We start from the raw sequence: 23,926 nt of genomic DNA, 5'->3' as shown, positions 1-23,926 counted from the left end.
AGAGATGCAAGAAATGCTGCAGTGTGGGTACTGAACTGTTTCCCCAGGGTCTGATGTGGAAGGGTCACTTGGATGGCTAAAGATTTGTGTATAACCAACAGTATCTCAGACAGTCTTAGGAACTCCCTCTCACATTATCTTTTCAGCAGCTGTTTGAAGTGCTAGAGCAAAATCCCTCTTTCAATTTCATTACACATTATAAACATTTATTATTAGTCAGAAAAATCTGTCATGTTCTAAACACCATGGCCCAAAATAGAAGAAAATAATTCAGATTGATTCAAGCTTCACAAGGCTCTTGTTATTTGATGTTTTATGAAAGGGCCAAGAGTTACAGAGAATACTTGCTCCTTTTTGGTTGATGAATTTAGAATAGAGTAGAGCAAGGCCACTTCCCACCGAATTCTAGGCACCCAGCATTTCCATCATCTGATCTAGGAGAGGGTGTAGGAAGCCAGATGGTTACCTCAAGGAAGAAAGAAGAATAGGGTTACCAAAAACACAAGATGGATAGAGTTCAGTGTGGCTGTTACAAGAATTTGATCTGTTTGGCCAATTAAGTTTTGTTCTGTTCAAATTCATGATCTTAAGATACTTTTGCTTATCTTTTTTGTTTTTAGTGAATAATGAATCTCCCATATTGCTTGAATTTAGTGCCTAATTAGACATGTGTAACACCTAGATCAGCCAAGGACTGTATGTAGTTCAGGCCCATAATCCTAGGCTAACTTTAAGTGGATCTTAGAACATAATTTAAGAGCTAAAATTATGAAACTGGAATCTGTGACTTTTTAAAGAATTAGACCAAGAATATACTTGAGCTAAGAAAACATGGATAAATTGGAATTCATAAAAAAAGAAAACCTTTTGTGTATCAGGGAACTTGATGACGTAGAGAGCAAGATGGGTAGAGGTATTCATACATCATTTATTTGATAAGGACTTAATTCTAGAATATATAATTTACTCTTAAAATGGAGTTTAAAACAACCCACCTGGAAAATGGACACAGGATAGCAAACAGTTTTCCTCAGAAGATACCCAAATTGCTAATGAACATAAGAAAAATGTCTGTTATCATTAGCACTTAAGGAATTACAAAAGAAAACCATGTGAAATAAATACTATTGTGAACCTATTAAAATGACTATAATGAAAAAAGACAGACAAGGATGTGGGACAATTGAAAACCTCATGCATTGTGTAGAGAAATGTAAAATGGTGCAGTTGCTCTTCAAAATATCACTGACAGTTCCTCAAATATATTAAATATGGATCAATCATATGTCATGGCAATTTTACTGATAGGCAGAGGCATATTAAAACAAGAACACAGTGTTTATGGCAGCATTATTCACCATGACTAAACAGTGAAACCAAACAAAATTCCATCAACTTTATTCATATGATTGACTATCAGATGGAATTGAAAGGAATGATGTATGGACACGTGCCACAAACACCATGGATGTATCTTGTAAACATTTTATGTCAGGTGAAAGCATCTAGTCTCAGAAGACCACATATTTATTGCTCCATATGTAAGACATATACAGGCTAGGAAGACCCGTAGTGAGAAAAGTAGATTGGTCAGGACCTAGGAGAATAGAATAAGAAAGAGGAGTGGCTGCTAATGGATATGGGTTTCTTTTGGGATGATAAAAATATTACAAAGCCAGTTGTGGTTATGTTTGCACAACTATATAGGAGATGCAGAATTACTTTAGAGTATGGTACTATTTTCTTAGCTAGAGGCTAATAATGTAAAATTACTGAGAAAATGTCTTTGTGTGTGTACATATGTGCATGTACATACATGCAAGTATGTACAGAGAAGGAAAATGAATTTTAGAGTGGTTTGATAGTAGTTCATTATACTCGTCCTCCAAACTTTTTATAGATTGGAAATTTCAGTTGTTTCATGCTTCTTTTGCTGTCTAATTCTCCAGATGCCTTTTCATTACTTACTGTTTACCTGGTGCTGTGGTCTGAGTACCCAGTGAGGAAACTGTACTGTCCTGCATAATGCACACTGATTCATGAAGCATAGATAATTCATTGTAGTTCAGAGATAAAGACTCTGGCTTTGAGGAGCTTCTCACAGATATATGTAAATCTATATCTAATATACCTAATGTTAAAAATAAATTAAAAATGAGTGGTAACTTTTAAACCAATAGCTTTGCTTCAGTCATTTGCAGTGGGCCATTTGAGACTGATTGTATTAAAGTGATTTCAGTGGGCACACCTTTATGTAGCTGATAGAATCTTGAACCCTCAGAGGAACACAGAATTGAAGCCATTCCACTGTCACCCCAGAATAGTATGAGCTAATAAAGTATTGGGTAAGTATTGTTCCTGAGTTCCTGGAATAACAAGACTTGTAGTATGTAGGAGAACGAGATACCTGGCATGATGTCATATGCATTTTCTTGGTGTCATTCCTTCAATGTGTGTGTGTGTGTGTGTGTGTGTGTGTGTGTGTTTTCCTGGTTCCAGGTGTGTACCTTGTCCTATGCCACACAGGTGACCTAAAGCTGGTAATTACTGCCAAAGATGTTGGTCATTTACAATTTAGGTTGTATAAAATTCATGATTAGAATATGACTATACTATTGAATAGATTTAATGCTCTAAATACCTTTCTGTCACAAGTAAGATTAGTAATTGTCCAGTTATTTTAAGAAGTCATTTAAAGCAAGAAGTCATAAAATAATGACACATTCCTGCCTTCATTATTTTCATGAAAATGTGTGCAGGTACCTGTAATTTTTTTTTCCAGTCAGTTGGGCCTGAGCTCTGTCCCTCAGCTCTTCAGTTCAAAGCTAGCACTCTTCCACTTTGAGCCTCTGTGCCACTTTTGTTTTTTTGGTGATTAATTGGAGATAAGAGTCTCATGGACTTTGCTGTGCAGGCTGACTTTGAACTGCGATCCTCAGATCTCAGCTTCCTGAGTAGCTAGGTGTGAGCCACTGGCACCCAGCTAAGGCACCTGTATTCTATAACAGGATTCCTACATGAGATTGGATGGTTTATAAAGATTAAATGTTTATTTTGACCTATGGTTTTGAAGGCCAGAAGTCCCAGATTAGCAACTGTATCTGGTGGGGCATCATACAGTATCACATGCTGTATCATGATCTGGCAGACAAGTGTAAAAGGCACAAAACTGTGGGTGACCTTACTTTATATCAGCCCACTCGCACTGAGCCTTCCAGGTAACTAATATCATCCTGGCAACACTGTGTTAATCTCTCCTCATGAACAATTACCTGTGGCAGGTCTTACCACTTAAAACTCTTAGATTGGGGATGGAATTACCATATGAATTTCATAGCATATGTTTTACCATAACAAGAATTTATCACAGCAAGGGTTGAGGCCACTTCTCTGAATATGAGTAGCGCTGACATGTGTTTTGCCCAGCCAAGGGGTGGGAGTGTGGCCAAATTTAGCATCTTCCCTATCAGCAGTGCATGCAGAGGGGACTTGGTGGTATGAAGCACTGACACACTGAGGCATTCATGGCCTGTCTTAGGGATCCAGCGTTCAAGGTTCAGGAGCATAGCTGTAAGCCATGTCATTAATACAAGCACTTGGCATTTCAGTTTTAGTCCATAATAACATGAGCAACCGCAGTGACAAATTTGTAAGTCAAACCTGCTTTGCTTTGTAAATCATTCAAGGCAAGTGTCAGGAAAAATTCTCTGAGTATATTCAGACTGTCTTTTAATTGCAGAGTTGTTTGGTGTAAGTGTGTGTGTGCCCAAGTTTGAGCTTATACGTGGAAAGATAGGCTGTGCTCACCAGAGGTTGGGGAAGGGATCTTTCCTTTTCAGTCTGGCTACATGATTGGTCAAAAGGAAGTCCACTCCTCATTTTATTTTGTTTGTTTATTTAGTGCCCATCTTAGGGCTTGAACTCACAGCCTGGGTGCTGTCGCTGAGCTTTTGTGCTCAAGGCTACCACTTGAACCACAGCCCCACTTCCAGCTTTTTTGTTATTTTAGATGGAGATAAGAGTCTCCAGAACTTTCCTGCCTGGCCTGGTTTTAAACCACAATCCCTAGGTCTCATTACATGCATGTGCTATTGAATACCAAGCTCCATTGCTCATTTTATTTGATGGATTTAGACTTGTCAGGCTTGTCCTTGCGACCAAGTGTGGGCTTGAGCCTCCTTCACTAATCAGGTCTGCTAGCCTCTATTGAGTTTTGTAGAAATCCCTTTGTTTCTTGGATGAATGGAAGAATTGCAGGATGGTCAAGATGCAAAAATAGTGCTTTTGCTGAAGAGAAAAAGTATAGAAAGGAAGTGTCCAACAAAAATAAAGGTGACTAAGAAATGTAGGCATTTCCTGCTTGAAGAAATGATCTTATACAAATCATTAGGACAAATCTAGTTAATGGTGGTATTATAATTAGAATCCTTTATATAATTCAGATGACCTATTCTTGACAAATTTAAGAAATTCATTTCTGGATTCCTTGCTTTGTCCTCATTGTAAACATGATTCCTTGTATAAAAATGGATCTACATTCATCTTACCAAGGGAGTAAATGCTCCATGCCATGGTTGGTAAGAAGTATTTCCAGGAATGGCTTATGCTTCACTGTAAACAGCAGGTCCTATGTCTGTTTTTTTATTTACATCAGTCCTGGTGCAAGATTACGTGTTTGGGTTGCAGGTCCTTGCATCTCCCTATGGGTGACTCTTTAGATAGGGACTTTGTCTTACTGGCTTTCTTAGGTTCCACACTCTCTTCAAGGCTTGGATTAAATATGGATGCTAGGTTTACATAACCCCATCTTGGCATCTTGGTGGATGATGGGGATTTTCTGAAAACTCTAGAGGTGAAATTCCACCCCCAGATGATAGACGCCCGAATCCCTAGAAGCTGATGGGGCAAGGACTTGGTCAGTAGGTTCCTAGACCTACCAGACAGACGTGTACCATGAGCTCCTGAGACTGAACTCGCAAGCTCCCTGTAATCCTGTCCCCTAACCACAACCTTATTTAGGCCTCTTCACCTCTGCTGCTTTGTGCCATGCCTGCTGTCTCCTGACTCTCCTCAGGTCACCATGGCATCCCTCTTCAACTCTCCATTAGAGTCGATCTGGTTTATTGAGATTGTTTTCTGTTCTTTCTTTACTACCTTGGTGGATCAGTTTCCTAACAGTATTAAGTGCATCGGAGGCTGCAAGTTTTGGTGGGGGATATGAGTCCACTCACACTTGCCAGCTTTCTAGTAAAGATTTTGGATTCATCCTCTCAAAATGTGGGTTCTCTCTATCTTGTGATCTAATTCCCACATAGCAGGACATGAAGAGAGAAAGAAGAGACCAGCACTTCATTATCTCCTTCCCGGGGCCGACCATCTCTTTCCAGGGCATTGCCCCAGGTCCTAAATCACTCATTAAGCCAATTTCTTAAGGTTCCTACTACCCTTATAATATTGCTTTACATTATTGCTTTTGATCAGGTCTTGAGAGCCTGGCTGCTGCCTCTTGCTGCGTCAGACATGCTGCATCTTTTCCCACTCATTACTTGATATCAGGCCTCCTATTTCATATTCAAAATCTAGAGAGGGAGGAGTTCTGCTCCCTGTGTCAATTTCAGGGCTACAAAGTAGGAGGATAATTTTTGGTTACATTTACCTTTTATAGATGGGAGATTCTAGTTTGTTTGGAGAAGGATTATTTAAATGTTCCAGTAGTAATTCAGCTGACTCTTCTGCTTTAGAATAGTTTCAATAGAGCCCATTATGACAAGAGCAGACACAATGTTGGCTTCTAGAGACCAAAAGGCATATATGGTCCCAGGCATGTCTTCTTCTCTTGGGAGACAGGTGCAAGCCTAGTCCGTGACATGGTGCTTCTAGAGGCTACCTTGACCACCTGTCTAGTGTTCTCCTTTTTGCACTTTTCAAAAGGAATTTGTGTAGTTCTGTCTCCAAGTTTAAAACTTAAAATCGAATCTGTAGCTGGTCACTGGTAACTCACGCCTGTAATACTAAGTACTCAGAAGGCTGAGATATGAAGATTAAAGTTCAAAGCTAGCCCAGGTAGAAAAAAAAAATCTGTGCAACTCTTAGATCCAACTAACCGGCAAAAAGCTTGAAGTAGAGATTTGGGAGAGCTGCGGTCTTTGGCAAAATAAAGTTAAGTGAGAGTCCAGAGTTCAAGCCTCAATATAGGCCACCCTTCAAAAAATAAACAAACAAAAAGAGAATCTGCATTTTCTTTTCAGTTTGCAGCTCTTCCGGGGGAGGTTTGGTCTTATCTAAACCTTGGGAATTTCTGTACCAAAGGAGTAAGTGTAGTTGAGAGGGGGAAGAGAATATGATCCCTAGGTTATGGGCAACAGGAAAAGTCAGTGCTACCAAGAAGGCAAAACTACTGAAGGAAGAGACCTCCAGTTCACTACATTTCTTTGGGGCAGTTTTAGTTAAGAGTTACTTGGAACACTCAACTCCATCATTGCCTCTTGTGTTTAAGTTGCAAGGCCTGTGATTGAGCAGGGGGAACAATGATGGTCCTGTTCAGGATTGTATAATGTCAACTTTAGATTCAGATGATGCTCAAAAGTGTCCACAGTCCTAAAAGATCCAGAGTCCTGACGATTGGAAATGCTTCTTGTTTATAGAGGAAGCAGAATCTGAGCTGGTGGTGATGTGCTGTTGGGGTGGGTGTACTGTGGATGTGCTGTTGGGTGTACTAGTAGATCCAGTTTTTAAGCCTCCAAAGTAAAGGGGGGGAGTGTGGTCCCCTCTAGATTATTTTGGGACACACTTGAATTTTCTCTGTTATTTTTCTGATATTGTCATTTATTTCTCTGGTTATTTGTGTCATCTGCACAAAAATGTCTATTGATTGTTGTTTTATGCCAATTTGGGAGCTTGAGTTCAGGGCTTAGGCATTCTCCCTTACCCTTTTTTACTTTATACTGGTACTCTACCAATTGAGCCACAGCTCTGTTTCTGGCTTTTTGCTGGTTAATTGGAGATAAGAGTCTCGTGGACTTTTCTGCTATGGCTAGTCTGTCCTTGAACCACAGTCCCTCAGATCTGAGCTTCCTGAATAGCTAGGACTACAGGCAAGAGCTTAAGGCTAGCTCTCTACCACTTGAGCCACACCTTTACCTCTGGCTTCTTACAGTTAATTATCTTAGTTATCGATGAGTCTTACAGACTTTTCTCTTTGGGATGGTTTTGAACCTCAGGGCTCATGTCTTAGCCTCCTGACTAGCTAGGGTTACAGATGTGAGTCAGTAGCACTTGTTACTAACAGTACTCAGAAGGGAACCAAGGGCTTTCCACATGCCAGGCAAGTGTTTTATCACTGAGTCTGTATTTGCTTGTGAGATTTTTTTTTTCTTTAAATTCTATGTGATATACTTGAGGTCCGTTCTAATTGTTCCATTGCTTTTTTATTTGTGTGGCTGGATTATATTCCATATGATGTATGTACTAAAGTTAGTCACCTAAATCTCTGCAGTGGTTTTCTTGATAAATGCATGATCATATCTTATTTTTATTTATTTATTTATTTATTTGCCCAGTCCTGGGGCTTGAACTCAGGGCTTGAGCACTGCCCCCGGCCTTTTTGCTCAAGTCTAGCACTCTACCACTTGAGCCACAGCGCCACTTCCAGCTTTTTTCTATATATGTGGTGCTGAGGAATCAAACCCAGGGCTTCATGTATACAAAGAAAGCACTTTACCACTAGGCCACATTCCCAGTCCGATCTTATTTTTAATTGTAAGTATAAAATGAAGTTTTAGAAAGTTTATAACTGAAGAAAATAATCACCTATAATTGCATCCTTCTTGAATCTCTGTTTTTATTCACTCCCTTCTGCTTCTCTTCCACATGCATATATTGAATGCATTTTAAATGAATTATTCCTTTCTGTGTGCATTTAAACATTCTTGTAACCACACACAGTCTTAGTAATTCTAATTTCTGTAACTATCACATTCCATTGATATAATGTACCATTCAGCAATCCTTAAGTCAGATCAGCAGTCCATATACTTAATAGAGGGATAGAAGGGAAGTAGAGGGTTAAGTAACTTTGAAATCTTGCCACGTGCCTTTATTAGATGGGTTAGACGTCTGTAGGAACCTGTTACTGTCCCTGGTTGGGGCGGGGGGCACAGCCTTCCTTCATGGGCTGCAGGCCAAAGTCAGAGTTTTTATTTAATTTTTCTCCCTAATTTACTCAGCAAATGGATTCACATGCACTATAGACTTCTTCAACATCCTTTGACAGGTGATAAACAAGAGCTATGAATTTCTCTGTTCCACAATGATACAATTGGTGTTGTTGATCAAGAGCAGTGACTGAGTATTTATTTCACTTGGTGGAGACCCTTCTCTTAAGTAGTAGTATTTGAAGAAGTCGTAGAGTAAAAAAAAGACTAGGGATTGTGGGAGATGTTTCTCAGGGAACACTCATCCCTGCTACTTTGGGCCTGGACTCCTTGTAGCTTCCTGAATCAGAAGTGCCTCCCTATGCCAAAGTCAAGGGACTGCCCGAGAGCTGCGGGTAAGCCCAAGAAACCCAGTGCCTAGGAAAGAATAAGCAGCAGAGTGCCAACCCAGTGCTTAGTGACATGACCTTTAATCACCAACATTTACAAAATGCTACCTGCATTGGTCCTGGAAGGGGTTTCTAGCAGTGTTCAAATTCTCAATACCATTTTTTGCTTGTTTGTGGATCTAATGAATTCAGTCTGTATTATGAACCAGCAACAAGTAGGTGACCTCAGAATCAGGAACCCACTTTATGGGGAACAGCTAAAGGTGCTGAGAAGAACAGTGGCCAGCCAGATCATTAGCACTCTGGAACTTTCTGGCACCTTCTTTCTATCCTTCAGGAGGGAGTTCTCCATGCCAGTCTGTGGATTCCCATGGATGAAAGACATAATCCCTGAATCCCACAGGACTTTTTTATAGAGCAGGCTGTCAGGAAACTAGGAATGAAGACAGAGTCTTCATAGCCCTTTATTACCTTTTTAAACATGTGGAACTAAGAAATATTTATACATGGCAGTGCTTACTGCTAGGATATTTAAACTTTATTCTTCTATCTTTGCCATCGGTTTCAGTTTTCCAGGTGAACACTTTGACTTTTAAAAATACTGCTCCCCTAATGATCGTTGCTTTTATGCTTTACTTTTTATAAAAAATTAGAGATTAGCTTCTTCCTCTTCTGCAGAGCTGTTCACTTAAGAGTATGATGTTGTAATCATATGGATATATCTGAAAAGGTATTTTGTAGTGTTTGAATTGAACCTTGGGCTTCATGTAGTAAGGCAAGGCCTCTGCCAGTGAGCCACATCCCCAGCTAGTAAGTTGGTAATTGTGCCAAGCTGAGAAACTGTTTCCTACAGGCTCTGCCCATGGGAGTTTTCGGGACTTCTTACTACATTTATTTGCTTCTACCATGCTCTGAATGCCTAGGGGAAGATAGTATTCTCCCTGGCATTTGCTTCATTGACCTTCTTCAATGCATTTAGATGTGGTTTGTTTTCTTGCATAATGTGTACACAACAAATATAAACCAATTATCTAATATCCGAATGCTGGGGACAGATGTAGCTCTTTTTAAAAATTTTGGAATATTTGTATTGTACATAATAAACTAACTCAGGGATGGGAATTATGTCTTAGCATAAAAATTCATCTATGTTTCATAGGCACCTTAATATGCAAAGCATATATAAATGTAGGAATTTTTACAGTATCTTCAGTGTACATGAATTTTGACTATGACCTGTTACATGAGATCATTGTGTGTGTGTGTGTGTGTGTGTGTGTGTGTGTGTGTGTGTGTGTGAGAGAGAGAGAGAGAGAGAGAGAGAGAGAGAGAGAAAGCTAGGATTATAGGCTTGAGCCACTAATGCTCATCACCACTTTGGAAATCTTACTGTAGAGTTAATTAAAGACAGAACCATGTGTTCCTTTCCAGGATTCCTTGGGCCACATGATCTGCACTCATTTAAGAGATGAAAGAAAAAAAATGACCCCGTGCTGGTAGCTCACTCCAGTATTCCTAGCTACTTCCAAGACAGAGATAAGAAAGGTGATTGGAAGATGGTTGTAGGTGACCCCAGGCAAAAAATTCTGAAGATCCCATCTCACTTGATAATCTGGCCTAGAGGAAAGTACCTGTTTCACAAGGTATTCAGGAGACTGGGATTGAAATGTTGGAATTCCAGGCTTGTTAGTACAGGGATGTTTACAAAATCACCATCTCAACAGAAAAAGAGAGAGAAAAGAGCCCACACAAACTGGCATAGTGGTGCACACCTATTATCTCAGTTACAGCAGGAAGCATAAATTGGAGGATTGTGGTTGAGGCCAGCCTGGGGAAAAAGCAAGATGAAATCTCAAAAACAACCAAAGCAAAAAATGGCTGGAATGTGGCTCATGTAGTGCTTGCCTAACAAGCACAGTCCTGATTTCAAATCCATTGCCACCAGAAAGAAACATAAATAGTACTTTCAAGATAGGCATTCTAAGAGCTTCTCAGTTCTGAAACATTAGTGTTTTGTGAATGAAAATATGTATCAGCATAGAGCTAGATTGGGCCTGAACCACATTCCTCTGTGCACCTTGCATCCCACCCAGGCAGCAGGAGTTTTGATTCTGCTTTGTAGATGAAGAATCTGAGTTGCAGCAGGCCTGTTGGCAAGGAGAACATATAGGATTTCAACCCCCAGTAGAGGTTCAAACCCCTATTCCCCCCCCACATGCCCTCCCCCATGAGGCTCTCCTCCAAAAGGAGGCTCCCCCTTTAGCACTTCAGTTTTTTCCCATAGTACTAACTTGAATTTAGACTTACCTAAAGGACTTTGAGTATAGATCTTATCCATGTTGACACTTAGCAAGACAAAGTGTAAGCTGCCAATCAAGCTTCATTCAGAATCAGATAGACACAATGCACATTCTCTTTAAGACTTATCATCTAGATGGAAAGGAAAGTGCTCTCTTGCTGATCCCAGATACTTGCCCTCCCTGGGGACAGTCCTTCATGTATCTTCTTGGAAGCATCAATTGTCTCGTTCTTTGCCACCCTCACAATCTCTCTCCTCTAGCCTTTGTACTTGTGAATTCTATTTTAATACACTTGAAGGCAAGAATTCCATTTTCTAATTTTTAGATCTTCCCATTCTCCATTGTGAAGACCCTTAACCTCAGTTTCCTCACCTGTTCAGTGGGATGACAGTTTTTGGCTGGGTTGCCAATAACCTGATACATTCATACTTAGTAGCCTTAGTTTCCTTCAATCTTGCAGGGCAAACTGATTGAGACTAGGCCTATGCTTACATAAGTACATTATCACTATGTTATATGAAAACATAGCCATAGTTCCTATTAAAGGTATGTCAGAGTTCCTGCTAAGTTTATTTTTTCCTTCACAGGAAAAAAAATGAAGGTTTTTTGGTTCAGCAAACTGAAGTGGCCTCTTCTGAGCAGTAGAGATTAGAACATTAGGTTGTGGGAGGTGAATGGCTCAGTGGAGGGTAGGTGGGTGGGAAGGGGTGGAAAGGATGGTGTGCACCTTTGCCCCCCCCCCATTCAACCAAATCAACAACTTGTATAATCAGTGAGGTGGTGTCTGTCACAACCAGATCACACCCATGTTCCTCAGTTTTCATTGTGTTCTGCGTGTTTGTCTCAGGGGGATTCTTAAACTGCTATGTAGTCCTCAGGCCCCTTCAAATCAGGATCTGTGAGTGAGCTAGCCTAGAAATTCTGGGTGATATACAAGGGTGGTCAAGGGTTTCAAGAGTTTGGCTTTCTGTTCCCTGGCTATCACAGATTTGTGGTAATAAGAGTTTTGAATATAAAAACGTAGTACTAAAATCTCTTACCTCAGCTTGTGTGTATGGTTGTGGGGATTGGTAATGGCTAAAGGAAGGGCTCAAGTTCGATGTTCTGAGGTAGGAAAGAAATGTAAGGTAAGCTAGGCTCCAATGGCCATGCCTGTAATCCTAGCTACACAGGAGGCTGAAATCTGGGGATTGTAGTTCACAGGCAGCCTGAGAAGGAAAATCCATGAGACTCTTATCCTCTTATCTTCAATTAATAACAGAAAAGCCAGAAGTGGTGCTGTGGCCCAGCTGATAGAACACTAGCTGAGAGAGAGACAGAGATAGAGAGATAGAGAGATAGAAAGAGAGAGAGAGAGACAGAGACAGAGAGACAGAAGAGACAGAAAAGGAGCTCAAGGATAGTGCCCAAGCCCAGAGTTCAAGCCCCAGGACTGGCAAAAAAAAAAAAAGTAAGGTAGCTAGCCTTATTTAGGGACATTATGCAGAGCCTTTGTCACCTATCACAGAGTGACAGGTCTACCCTCTGGAATGCCCTGAATCAGATTGTGAACAAGATGGGTATAACAAGGAGCCAAACACTGAGGGTTGAGACAGACATAATTATGAATAACCAAGATTCTATGAAGTTTTTAGGTTTTCTCAGGTCACCAGAGTCAGAGTTGAGGAAAGGACACGGCTTTTAGTGTATGTCAATATGGGAAATGCAATTCAAATTCTTTTCTCTTCCTCTTCCCTTCCAATTCCTTCCTTTTTCTTTCCTCTCCTCTCTTCCCTTTTTTCCTTCTCTTTTCCTTTCCTTTCTCTACTCCATTCCCCCCTTTGTTCTTTCTTTCCAGGAGGCCAGTGCCTCCCACAAGCCCCAGGACAGGAGTACTTTGTGCACTTGGGTAATCCATTCCTGGGATGCTCCGGAGTTCATTCTGCCAGTGTTCTGTGTTTAGACTTCTTGCTTTGGTATTGTCTTGGAGTAGGCTGAGGCCCAGCCTTGGACCTGGCCTTGCTGGATAGTTCTATGCCCTGGGGGTGGGTGGTACTGTGTCTGAGGTAGACAAGTTTGGGAGAGGCTATGTTCCTGCAGAACCTGTGGACTGTGTAGCTCAGCTCAGGTTTCTCCAGTGCAAGCGTCTGCTGGGAAGCTGGAGCCCTATTTTGAGAAGCAGCCACAACGAGGTTATCAAGTGTCATATTTTCAGTAGAGAATTAAAGGCACCCAACATTTCTCCCTTCATCCAGAAAAAGTTTATGTAGGAAAAGGCTGACAGGGGCTGTTCGCTGCAATTCTTCCTATTTCCATTATAGAACAACAGCATCCTCAGTGTTCTATTTGTTTTAGGCAGCAGAAAGTCTGTTTATTAACGGAAGCAGAAATAGGTTTGTAAGGTGAGTACTTTTAAAATGGCAAGTATATGGTCCAGTTATTTTTAGAACAAAAACACACAAATTCGTTATAGTAGGATTGTTGTGAAAACAAGTGCCCAAATGAAGGGCCAGAAATCAGGCCTTTCCCTCAAGACATGGGCATAGGTCATCACATGGTCGGTGGTTTCTCTGGTCATTTCTTTGAGCCTTGATGTTACATGAGTCCGTGGCCCCAGGGACAGAGGGCTAGGTTCATTTTTCTGAGAAATTCTCTGAACTCCGCTATGTTCCCATCAGTTACTGATTGTGTGGAAAGCTGGCTAGTCAGATTTCGCTGCTTTTCAGCTATGGACAAAAGTAAATAGAAATAGAGCACAGGCTTATCGGGGAGCAACTGGGATGCATTTCAGAGCACAGGGCATCCTACCTAATTCTGCAGTCTTTATCTGAGGGTTCCTACTTGGTTGGTTCTTTTTTTTTTCACACTGCTAGAAGGAACTTAATCCACTCCTGATTTTTTTCTTTCTCACTGAAAGAAAAAAAACACAAAATTGTGTGGCTTGTTAAAAGCAAATTACTATTTCTTAATGTTTGCTTATAGACATAATGTTTCTGTTCTGCTTGTGACAGGGCACATACTGGCTTTTCTTGTCTCTGATTAGTTTTGTTAGAATACCCAGAGGCAAACTAAATATTTCTCTATGACTTTGGTGCTAAAAATCAGTACCAATTCAGCTAAATAACCAAACAGTCATAGACATCCATATCTAGAAATCTGTGAATAGTGAAGTAATCATTAACCATTCATCAATTAACCATTGATTATTATTTGACTCACTCATCATGAATTAATGTTTGTAAAATGTGATTGAAGAACTTGATTGCTACTTACATTTTTTTCCTATACCTCTTCTGAACTATTTGTTGTTGCATAGTAATGTGTTATATAATTTATTCCTAGTGGTTGGTGTAATTACCTACTTTTTAAACACCTTAATCAGTGAACACACACTTTAAATCTATGGTATTTTTGTAGATGTGACAACTAATGGCCCTAACAGCCCAGGAAGAAATTGAATAAATATTTAGGAGAATGTTATTTATTGCTACTCAAATCACATCCAGGCATACTAAGGGAGACAGACGTGGTGGCTCAGCTCTGTAGCTCTTCATAAAGTTTCTTCCCAGTCCTGCTTCACCCATAGCCAGATAGGTCTGTGATCTCTGGGAAAAAAAGAAAGCAATTAACTGTGGGATGGTAATTCATTTCTTCTTTTACTGTTCTCTTTTTTTTGGGGGGAGGGGTGCTTGCCTGTCTGACTTTGACATGGGGAAGCTCAGTGTTGTATACATCAGCACACCTGCAAGGTGTGCTGCAGTCTGTCCTATCTTGGAATACATCTGAGAAGGTCCCAGAATCTTTGTTTCATCATCTGCAAGAATGGTTCCATTTAATTTTATTGTCAGGGTGATGTACAAAGGGATTACAGTTACATACATAAGGTCGTGAGTACATTTCTTGTCAAACTTGCTATTTCCTCCCTCATTTTTCCCACCTTCCCTCCTCCACAACCCACCACAGGTTGTACAGTTAGTTTACAACATATTGTCATGTAAGTATTGCTGCTTCATTGGTTCGCCCTTTGTCCTTTGTCTCACCATTTTGATGTTCCTCTCCCTTCCCTAATTGAAATAAACTTATATACAATACCTAGGGTACTAAATCAAATACAGTGACAACAGGGGCTAAATCATAGGGAAGACAAATGCATGAAAAAAAGAAAAAATTTCATCTAGTACATTAAAAATAACTGCAACAATGAAAAACCACTTATTTCCATAACTTGGAGTTTATTTGGCTTAGCATTATCTTATATGATTATATGTATATGTACATAGTCATTGAGCTATTGGGATCCTCTGGTAGTATTATCCTGGATATATACTAATTATTACCAATGAGGGAAAACATAGAGTCTACGTTTCTTTGTGTCTGGCTCACTTCACTTAGTATGATTTTTTTCCAAGTCCTTCCATTTCTTTACAAATGGAACATGTCATTCTTTCTGATAGAAGCATAGAATTCCATTGTATATATGTACCACATTTTCTTGATCTACTGAGGGGTATCTGGGTTGACACCCTCCTCTTGAGGTGTGCATTTACAGCCTCTTCAACTGTGCCTTTCTCCCAACCCTTTCAACTAGATTCCTCAAGGGCCTCTTGCTCAGCGGTACCCTGCTGAATCCACCTGCCTTAGGTTCTGTCTGCTTACACGGGCATCTCACCAGCCACCCCCCAGAACTCAGTGGGCACTCTTTCCACAGGCCCTGTGGTCATGCTCCTGGGCAGACCTAGGCCTGCAAGTTTGCCTTGTCTGCTGGTAGTCCACATCCAGTCCTTATCCTGTGAGCCCCACTTAGTTTGAGGGAGGCTGTAGAAGTACTAGGTGAGGGGGACATAGTGGTATCCTAACTGGACAGCCAGCCACCATGGAGACTCTCATTTCCATCCATCTTTCACTTTGTTCAACATGCTAGAGAAGGACAGGAACCTTACCACACCCTCCCTGTGCTGATTCAGAAGGAACAATTTTAGTTTGGGGTCTGGTCTTATGTCAGCTGGAGGACAAGGTGGGGATGTGAGGTACCATGGTACAATGCCATGATGCCTTCCTGTAGCCACACTTACCAAAGGCTGTGGTGCAAGGCAGTGAGCATGGGTTCTCAACAGTGAAGTCACTTAATATGTATATGATGCTGGGGAGAAGGGGTAGCTTTTATCCCTATTACACTCATGGGGGAGTGGAGGCTACAGGAGGCTAAATCCATTTTGTTCTGCCACTTGCTCTCTCAGGGTAGTGCTGAGATTTGAACCCAGAACAGTTAGTTAGATGGTCTTATTCTCTCTCTGTGTCATGTCTTAGGATCTTCTCTTCTAACTTATGCCTTCAACTCTCATCCTGTTGTGGGATGTGTCATGGCTTATGATTATCTTTCCTAACTGTCTTAATCACAGAAAGGGACAGAAAGGGACTGACAGATGGGGACAGAATGACAGAGTAGCCCCCCCCCCCCCCCGAGTGCAGAAGTGCCAGGGCTCATATCCTGGGTGACGAGTGATGAATACAGCATTGGGGTCCTAGGTAGATCAAGCAAAGCAGTCTGGATGGGACCCGCTGGGTAATGGAGACTGTTGAGGCATATATGTCAGGATGGCTGGAGGCAGACTATGAAAGATCCATCTTCAGCCTGTGTAGACATGACTTCTGAGGAGATTTTTAGGTCTGCAGAGAAAATGCCACAGCTTGAGCAACCATAGAACAGGGGGGAGGGAAAGGAGGACATTGGTTTGTTCCTTGGTAGAGTTGGAATTAACTTGGAATGCTGATTGAGTTTAGAGGAAGGAGTAGAAGCAGGAAAAGGAGGAGCTGGACAAAAGGGAGGAAGAATGACAGAGAAGGAAGAGGAATGAAATGGGGAGGAAAAGCAGGGAAAGGCAAAAGAGGCAGAGACACAAAAGTGAGTTAGAAACCTAGACAGAAGAAGTGGCATTGTCACTCAGTGGTAGATGCTAGCCTTGAGCAGAAAGAACTCAGGGACAGCTTCCAAGGCCGTACGTGCAAGCCGCATGACTGACAAAAGATAAAAGAACCCTGGACACATAATGAAGCCTTGGTAGAGATGAGTGATGGAGGTGATGCTTGGTAATACAAGGAATGCTTTTCTCTCGAATCCAGCAGAGTGCCCACTTTGGGGGGGTTGTGGTAGCAGGTGTGGTTTCTGTGTGGTGAGGAAGTTTGGAGAAGGTGGGCATCTTACTGGGGACAGCTGGTAAGATACTCTGGACTTTGTCAGTATTGTGCTGGCTGGCCCATGCCTCCTTAGGAGACCAGAACTCTGGGCCTGCCAGCCAGATAGTACCCAAAGGTGGGGGAGAGCCTGAAGGGATAGCCAGGTCCCTGCATTCTGGAAACTATTGTGTCCCTTTAGCTCATCTGTTTGATAGCAGTATCCTTTGTGGTCCTGCAAGGGTACAGTTTGGTAGAACCAAATATGTCATAAGAGGACTGGCAGTGTTGAGCTTCTAGGTGTATAACCTGTGGAGAAAAGCAAGGAAATGAAAACTCCAGCAGAGGTACTACATCCTGCCACGAAGAAGATAGGAAGAATTGCTGTATGCAAATTCGACCAGTGTTTGTGCGCACACAGCTAACTGGTTAGGCCAAGCACACCAAGAATAATGTAGACTTTTTTTTTCAAGAATGCCTGGGCTCCCACACTAGCCAGCAGTGGCCAGCTCTGTCCCAGAAAGTGTTACCACATTGTCAGAAGGAAGAAGCTGTCAGGCACCCTCATTCCAGAGAGGCTCTGTTCTTCCTCCTTATAATTCTGGCCTTCTCTTTCTCATCCTCTGGGGTTAGAGGGTTTGTACTTTGAAAAGGGGAACCTTAGGACTTCATTGCTGGGAGCACAGGGGGCAGCAGCTGTGTTCAGGAGACTGGGCTCTGGGGAAGTGTAGCATCAGGTGGCACTCATGAATAAATCACAGGCTGGGGCAGCTCGAGAGACTGCACTCCTCCACCAGGACTGTTGGAGCACTTCCTCTCCTAAGGACGTCGCTGCCTCCATGGAACAGCCCAGCTCTCCTTGCTGGGCTTAGGTGGCTGCCCATTCCTAGCTTGGGCACAGAACGGCTTGTGATGTATGCAAGCATTGCCTGGTGGCTTGGGAATCAGTAAGTATTCTCCCGATTTATTTCATTTTTGTCTTAGCATTCTTAAATGTTCAAATCTCAGTAAACTAGCACTGCCCTTTTTTTTTTTTTTTTTTGGAAAGAAGATATCCTTTCTCTGTAATATTTCACAATGCAGTAACTCTAGTTTTTATCTGATCCTCCGAGCTGGAGCGGCCCTACTCAGCCCCAAGCTGGGGTATTTGCAGATAGTCAAGTGATCCACACCTTGCAGGCTCTTTCTTAACTGCTGAGAGTTGAGTAATAGCTGTGGGAGTTGGCTCTCAAATGTTTCTCTTCGAATATTTACTTGATGAGTGGTTAGATAGTTGTGTTCCCACCTATACTGGCTCAGGAGTTTAGTGTTTGGTGAGTTATGGATAGCTTCTGTTATTATGTCTTAGATAATCCTATCTAGAAAGCTAATCATTTTATATGGGATTAACTGAAAGCTTCCCTAGCCTCCAGGTCAAACTGTGAAGTACTATTGTGAGTAGAATTTCTTCTTCAGTTTTGCAGGCATTTGCGCATAAATGAGCCTTTATTTTGTATCTTGAGGAGCTAGCTTTTATTCTAACCTTAGAGATAAGGGGATTTTCTTTTCCTTTTTAATTCTCCAAAGTAAATCTGCTGATCATAATAAAAAATACTTGTAATTAGGCACCAGTCATGGAGCCTACTAAGTCACCCTGGTCGTGCCAAAAAGTCACAGGTGTCATCTCATTTAACCTTCACTCAGACCTCTCCTTCTGGTCAGCTGCTAGGGCAACTAAGGCTCACAAATTATAGTACTTACCCCCACAACCTACCACTTGGTGCTCTCTGGGCTAATTTCACCTCACAGCTAGTTCCACTACACAGAACCAAGGCCTGCTGGATGCTTGGCAGCTCTTAGATGTTATCCTTAGGCAGATTTCCAAAAGACCATGTCCCTCTCTTGGCCAGAAATGCAGTGTTTTTTATGGGTAAAGTCATTTCCGGTATTCCTAAGTCAGCATGGGATTTATTGTCTCTGTGTTCAGGCCCCCCCCCCCCCCCCCCCGGGTTGCAACATTTTCCTAATTGTCCTAGTTCCTTCATTAGAGAAACATTGCCTTGAGCTTGAAAAGTGCTGAGCCTGGAGAAAAAGTGTTAGAGAAACTTTTATCCTGGGTCCCAGTTGGAAGTGTGCCTTGTAGAAATCATGCATATGTGAAAGAAGTAGTGTTTATCTTGGTTTGGAAGGGGGTCCATGGCTTGGATTAGATGCATGTCCTTAGAACTGACCTGTGTGACATGGTAGCCCTGGGCATGTTCTTTTGTTTCCCTGTGACTCCCTCCATTTCCTGAGGGAGAACCCAGACCCCCCCAGATTCTGTCTGACCCTGTGGAACCTTAACATGGAGGAATTCTCAGGGGTTCTAGTTCTACTTACACAACCCCTCACCAGAAAAGAAGGTGTGTCGCCACAATTCTGTGCTGGGGAATCTCATCAAAGGATGTTTCCTTAGTGGAACTCTCCTCACAGCTGCCCCTGAGGGACAACAGCATTCTGGTTACATGTCTGTGGTCTGAATTTCTTCTACCATAGCTTGCTTGTTACCCCACGGTCATTTGATTCTAAGAAGTACTTGAGGCAGTGGTTAGTGTTCTAGACTCAGCAGCATCTGAGGTACAATTCTAGTCTTTCTAGCTGTGTGATTGGAAGACACTTGCTTAGACTATCGGGTCCCTGGACATCCTTGGAGATTGGGGATAATAAACTTGCTGTATGAAGGTACTGGGAAGATTGGAGTTATAGAGTGTTGGGCATGGTGAGGGGCTTTTAACTCTTCAGGAAACAAGAACTGAAAACACATTGATGTCAGAGTTAAATGGTGTGGGGTCCGTTGCTAGACATGGAGATGCCTTTGCCTAATGCTGCAAGCCCTGCCTGCTCTGGGTAAGGTTTGGCTGTCTTCTGGGTTGTGTGGGTTTCTCATATCCTCTGTTCAAAGTCAGGCACCAACATGACAGCTGATTTCAGGAGATTGATGAGTAACCTCACTGCTACTTATTCATACACATGAGCTTCCCTGTCTGGGCCCAGCATTTTGCTTGCCAAGGACAGACAAGAATGTTATGGAGCTGGTTTTCTTGGAAATTCAAGTGTAAAGATGTGGCTGGTAATAAACAGCCAAGCAAAGACAGAAGAATAGCTTATTAGTCACTGGGCTCCCTTACAGAATGAAGCAACCCCCTGAGGAACCTCAGGGAGAAAGGAGTGACTACCTGTATCATAAACAGGAGCTGGAGCTGGCCTGCTTCATGGGCCAGCAACTGTGAGGGCTAGGTCACCTGGTTCTCTGTGAGGTTCTCTGTGAGTAGCAGGTGCAGTATAGCATATATCACTCAGAGATACTGGTGGCAGCAAAATATCAACTTCATTGTCCACTGCTCTTGGATGGTAAAATTGTTACACCTTCATGTCCCTAAGCTGATAGCTTCAACTGGAGAGTTAGTAGAAAGAATAAGCAAAGACCTAGTGTAAGGTTTTTCTGTTCAATCTGTAGACCTTCATGCCACTGGATCTCTCCAGCTTGCCTAGATGTGCTGGGCACAGTTTGGTTTTAATTCAGTTGCCTGTACCCTGAGTCTGAGATTTACATTCACTGAGCCATTTCAACCATGTCTTAGTTCCTATAGTTTTCAGTGAGATTTTAAGCATTCTGAAACTCTGAGTGTAAACCTCAGCTGAGAACAACCCAGCCCATGTGAGAATCAGCCAGCCTTGTCCAACGACTTAGTGGGTGTGTAATGGATTTTTAAATTCACATCATTTAGAGCTTATGACTATGAGCCTGGGTATGCTAGAAATGTTTTTATTTATACCTTTCATTTTATACATAGTTCATGCCAGGACACTCCCACCTCTCCCTTTGGAGAGCCCAAAAGGAATATGAGCTGTGTGCTGCATGATTCATCCCTGGAGAGCCCGTTCCCTGCTGAGTGGGTGAGAGAGAGAAAGGAAGGGCTGATTTCTAGGCCCTCCTAGCATTAGCTAGGAACACCTGCCACAAATGTGGCAGGTGGAGCCAGGCAAGGCCCTTAGCCCCGGGGCTTCCTCAGAGTTTCTCAGTAATCCTGCTTTTTCTCATCTGCCCAAGGCTTGTGAATCCCAGTTAGATGCAGTGGCACAGTGTCTGAGCAGTTGAAGAAGCGGCCCCTTGCTTGCTGACACAACTGAGTGAAAATGACTCTGGGTCCCTTTGTGAGCTACGGTGGTCCTCTTTGGGAATTTTGTATTTCTCACTATTACCATGATCGTAGAAGTAGATTCTGATAAGCAAGTCATGACTACAGACATGAAGCCACCTGACCAAAGGTTATATGGTTCATTCCAGGGACAGCCCCTGTCTCCTAGGTGTGCCTTATTGAGAAACCTTGCTTCAGAAGTCCTGATATATGATGATACATGGAGGAGACATGAGGGAGCATGAACAAGGCCTGTCCCTCTTGCTGGACTCTCTGTCCTGGGGCCCTGACCTCTGCCAGCCCAGCGAATCTGCCTTCCCCCTGGGCAGCATGCTCAGCAAAACCTAGTGGTACAAGAGGTAGAGCAGCAAGGGTGGCTAAGAGCATCCTCATGTACTTAGACCCATGAACTGATGCAATTGTTAGCATGACAATTTAATCCCAAGTATGAACTCACAATGTATAATTTATCCTGTGACTTCTTCCTAAGTGTACAGTTCAGTGGCATTAAGAATACTCACAGTCCCATGCAACTACCACCACCATCTAGATCTAAACTAATCGTCTTACAGAACTGAAAATCTATTCCCATGTTCCAACTCTTCTTTCTCTCTTCTCTAGCCACTGGCAACCTCTTTTCTGCCTGTCTCTTTGAATTGAACTACTCAAGGTCTTCCTACAAGTGGAATTTGTACTGACATTTCTCTGGTTCTAATGTTCTCAGTGTTCATAATGCAGTAAATGTCAGAGCAGCCTTTCTTTTTAAGCCTGAGTAATATTCCACATTATATGTTTACCACATACCATTCATTTGTTGTCACTTGTGTTATTTGCATGCTTTTGTGATTAATGGTGTAATGAAGATAGGCGTGCAAATATCTATTCAAAGTGTCTGCTTTCAGTTTTTTAAGGTCTGTACTTAGAAAGACAGGCGGAAATTTTAATCTTTTAAGGATTCACTACACTGTTTCCCAAAGTTTCAGCATATTTTCACTAGCAATGCACAAGCACTCTAGCTTTTCCACATCTTCACGAGCACTTTTTATTTTGCTTTTAATTTTATCTTTAGTGATCATTCTAGTACTATCGAGTCATATTTTCCTATGATTTAGAAAATTGGAATTAGAAGAGAAGTAAGGGTCTTGTAGTCAGCCCTGCTCTTGTCCAAGTGGAAATAGAGACTCAGCTGTAAAATGTCCTGATGACCTGGACATACAGTGGCAGAAGAGAGATTCTGTTCTGTGGTGTCCAGATGTAGCCTCAGAGCTAATGTTAATACTGTACTCTCAAGTCTCTTGGGCTGTCATGTCACTAAGGATGGAAATCGAGGGATAAGAGGATTGGGCCATTGGTGTTTGGACCAGCCCTCATCTTCCCCTCCTCTTCTTAGCACTAGTCATCCTGTGTAACACACTGCCTTGTTCACAGTTTCTGCATGGACGATCAACCCTAAATAGACTGAATAATGGCATCATATCAGGGGCTTGTTTGAGGCGTGGGTGACAGCTTTGGCTTCTCATGGCCAGTACTCTGGGGTCCTGTGAATGGAGAGACCAGTTTCTCTCTAGCTATTACTTCCTTCTGTCCAGACTTCCCTGTACAGAGAAGATTCCCTGTAATCTCCCACTCAACCCATTCAAACCTACTTGTCATTGTCTCCCCAGGGGGATCTTTTGCTTGTTTTAGCCCAGCTAGTCTTTGGGATAGAAAATCAGAAAGGAACTGGTCAAGCAAAGCCAGCCACACCTTGATCCAGGAGATTGTACAAAAAACAGTGCTGTTCACATGTAATTACTACATTTTTAGAATGTTTCTGGCTAGGAGTAAGTGCTTTTAAAAAATGCTTTTTCTATTTTTTTCTTGTGAACTGCTTTAGTTTTTACTTGTTTACAGAAGATATTATCTACTAGCATTGAAGCCTGCTGATATATTGACTTGAAAGACCCTGCAGCTCACAGATTTTTGCCTACATGAGACATGAATGCTTATAAGAATGAACTGTTACTCAGGAGAGTGAGATCTAAGGATCACAGTTTGAAGACAGCCTACGCAGGAAAGTTCCTGATACTCTTGTCTTCAGAAAAACAGAAACAAACAAACAAAACCTGCAACTGTACAGGTTTTGGCTCCAGTAGTAGAGTGTCAGCCTTGAGCAAAAAGAAGCTAAGGGACAGTGTTCAGTCCCCGAGTTCAAGCCCCATTACTGGGGTTTGAAGAAAAAAAAGAATAAGTAAATACAAGGAAAGCAGGAAAACATCATCTAGTACTACTCTGTGTTGTTATTTTCAAGGAGGAAGATGAAGTCTCGAGCTCCGCCACCTCCTGGGAAACCTGCTACCCTGAATGTCCACTGTGAGCAGAACCTTCCTCGCCAGATAGCCCTTGGTTCACAGCAGAATCTGGTCCACATGAAGGAGGCCCTGCAGAATAGCACCCTGGACATCACTGTGGTTCTGCCCAGTGGGGTGGAGAAGCAGAATGTGGTCAGCGGAAGGTAAGAGTCTGACATCTTGGGAGCTCCTGAGCTCCCTCCAGTATGCAGAAGTGGAGAGGAAATTTGAAATTGTTGGAATGAGTGTGTGCTAACTGGCCCAGTTGCTCATAGAAACCTTTAAGGAAGCTGCACTGCACAATCCTGTTAGATGAGTGGGGCAGGTGTGGAGTCTCGTGCATGAGGAGCTGACTAGTGGCTCAGGGTTGGCTCAACATCTTCAGCCTGCAGCCCACATCCTTGGCTCTGGTGCCTTCCAGCCAGGGGGACAGCTTCCTGAATGAAC

The 23,926-nt window shown here is 42.2% G+C and overlaps 1 protein-coding gene across 7 annotated transcripts in view; it reads left to right on the top strand.

Moving 5' to 3' along the window:
- The window catches only part of Cobl (cordon-bleu WH2 repeat protein), a 224,887-nt gene that overhangs the window by 51,893 nt on the left and 149,068 nt on the right, over positions 1-23,926 (top strand). For all 7 annotated transcript variants that reach the window (XM_048339579.1, XM_048339577.1, XM_048339583.1 and 4 more), the window contains exon 2: positions 23,440-23,643. In XM_048339579.1, coding sequence (XP_048195536.1) covers positions 23,440-23,643 — 204 coding nt within the window. The remainder of the gene's footprint in view (positions 1-23,439; positions 23,644-23,926) is intronic.

The sequence above is a fragment of the Perognathus longimembris genome, chromosome 2 (genome assembly GCF_023159225.1).
Source record: "Perognathus longimembris pacificus isolate PPM17 chromosome 2, ASM2315922v1, whole genome shotgun sequence".
Classification (NCBI taxonomy): Eukaryota; Metazoa; Chordata; class Mammalia; order Rodentia; family Heteromyidae; genus Perognathus; species Perognathus longimembris.
This window is presented reverse-complemented; position numbering and strand designations above follow the sequence as displayed.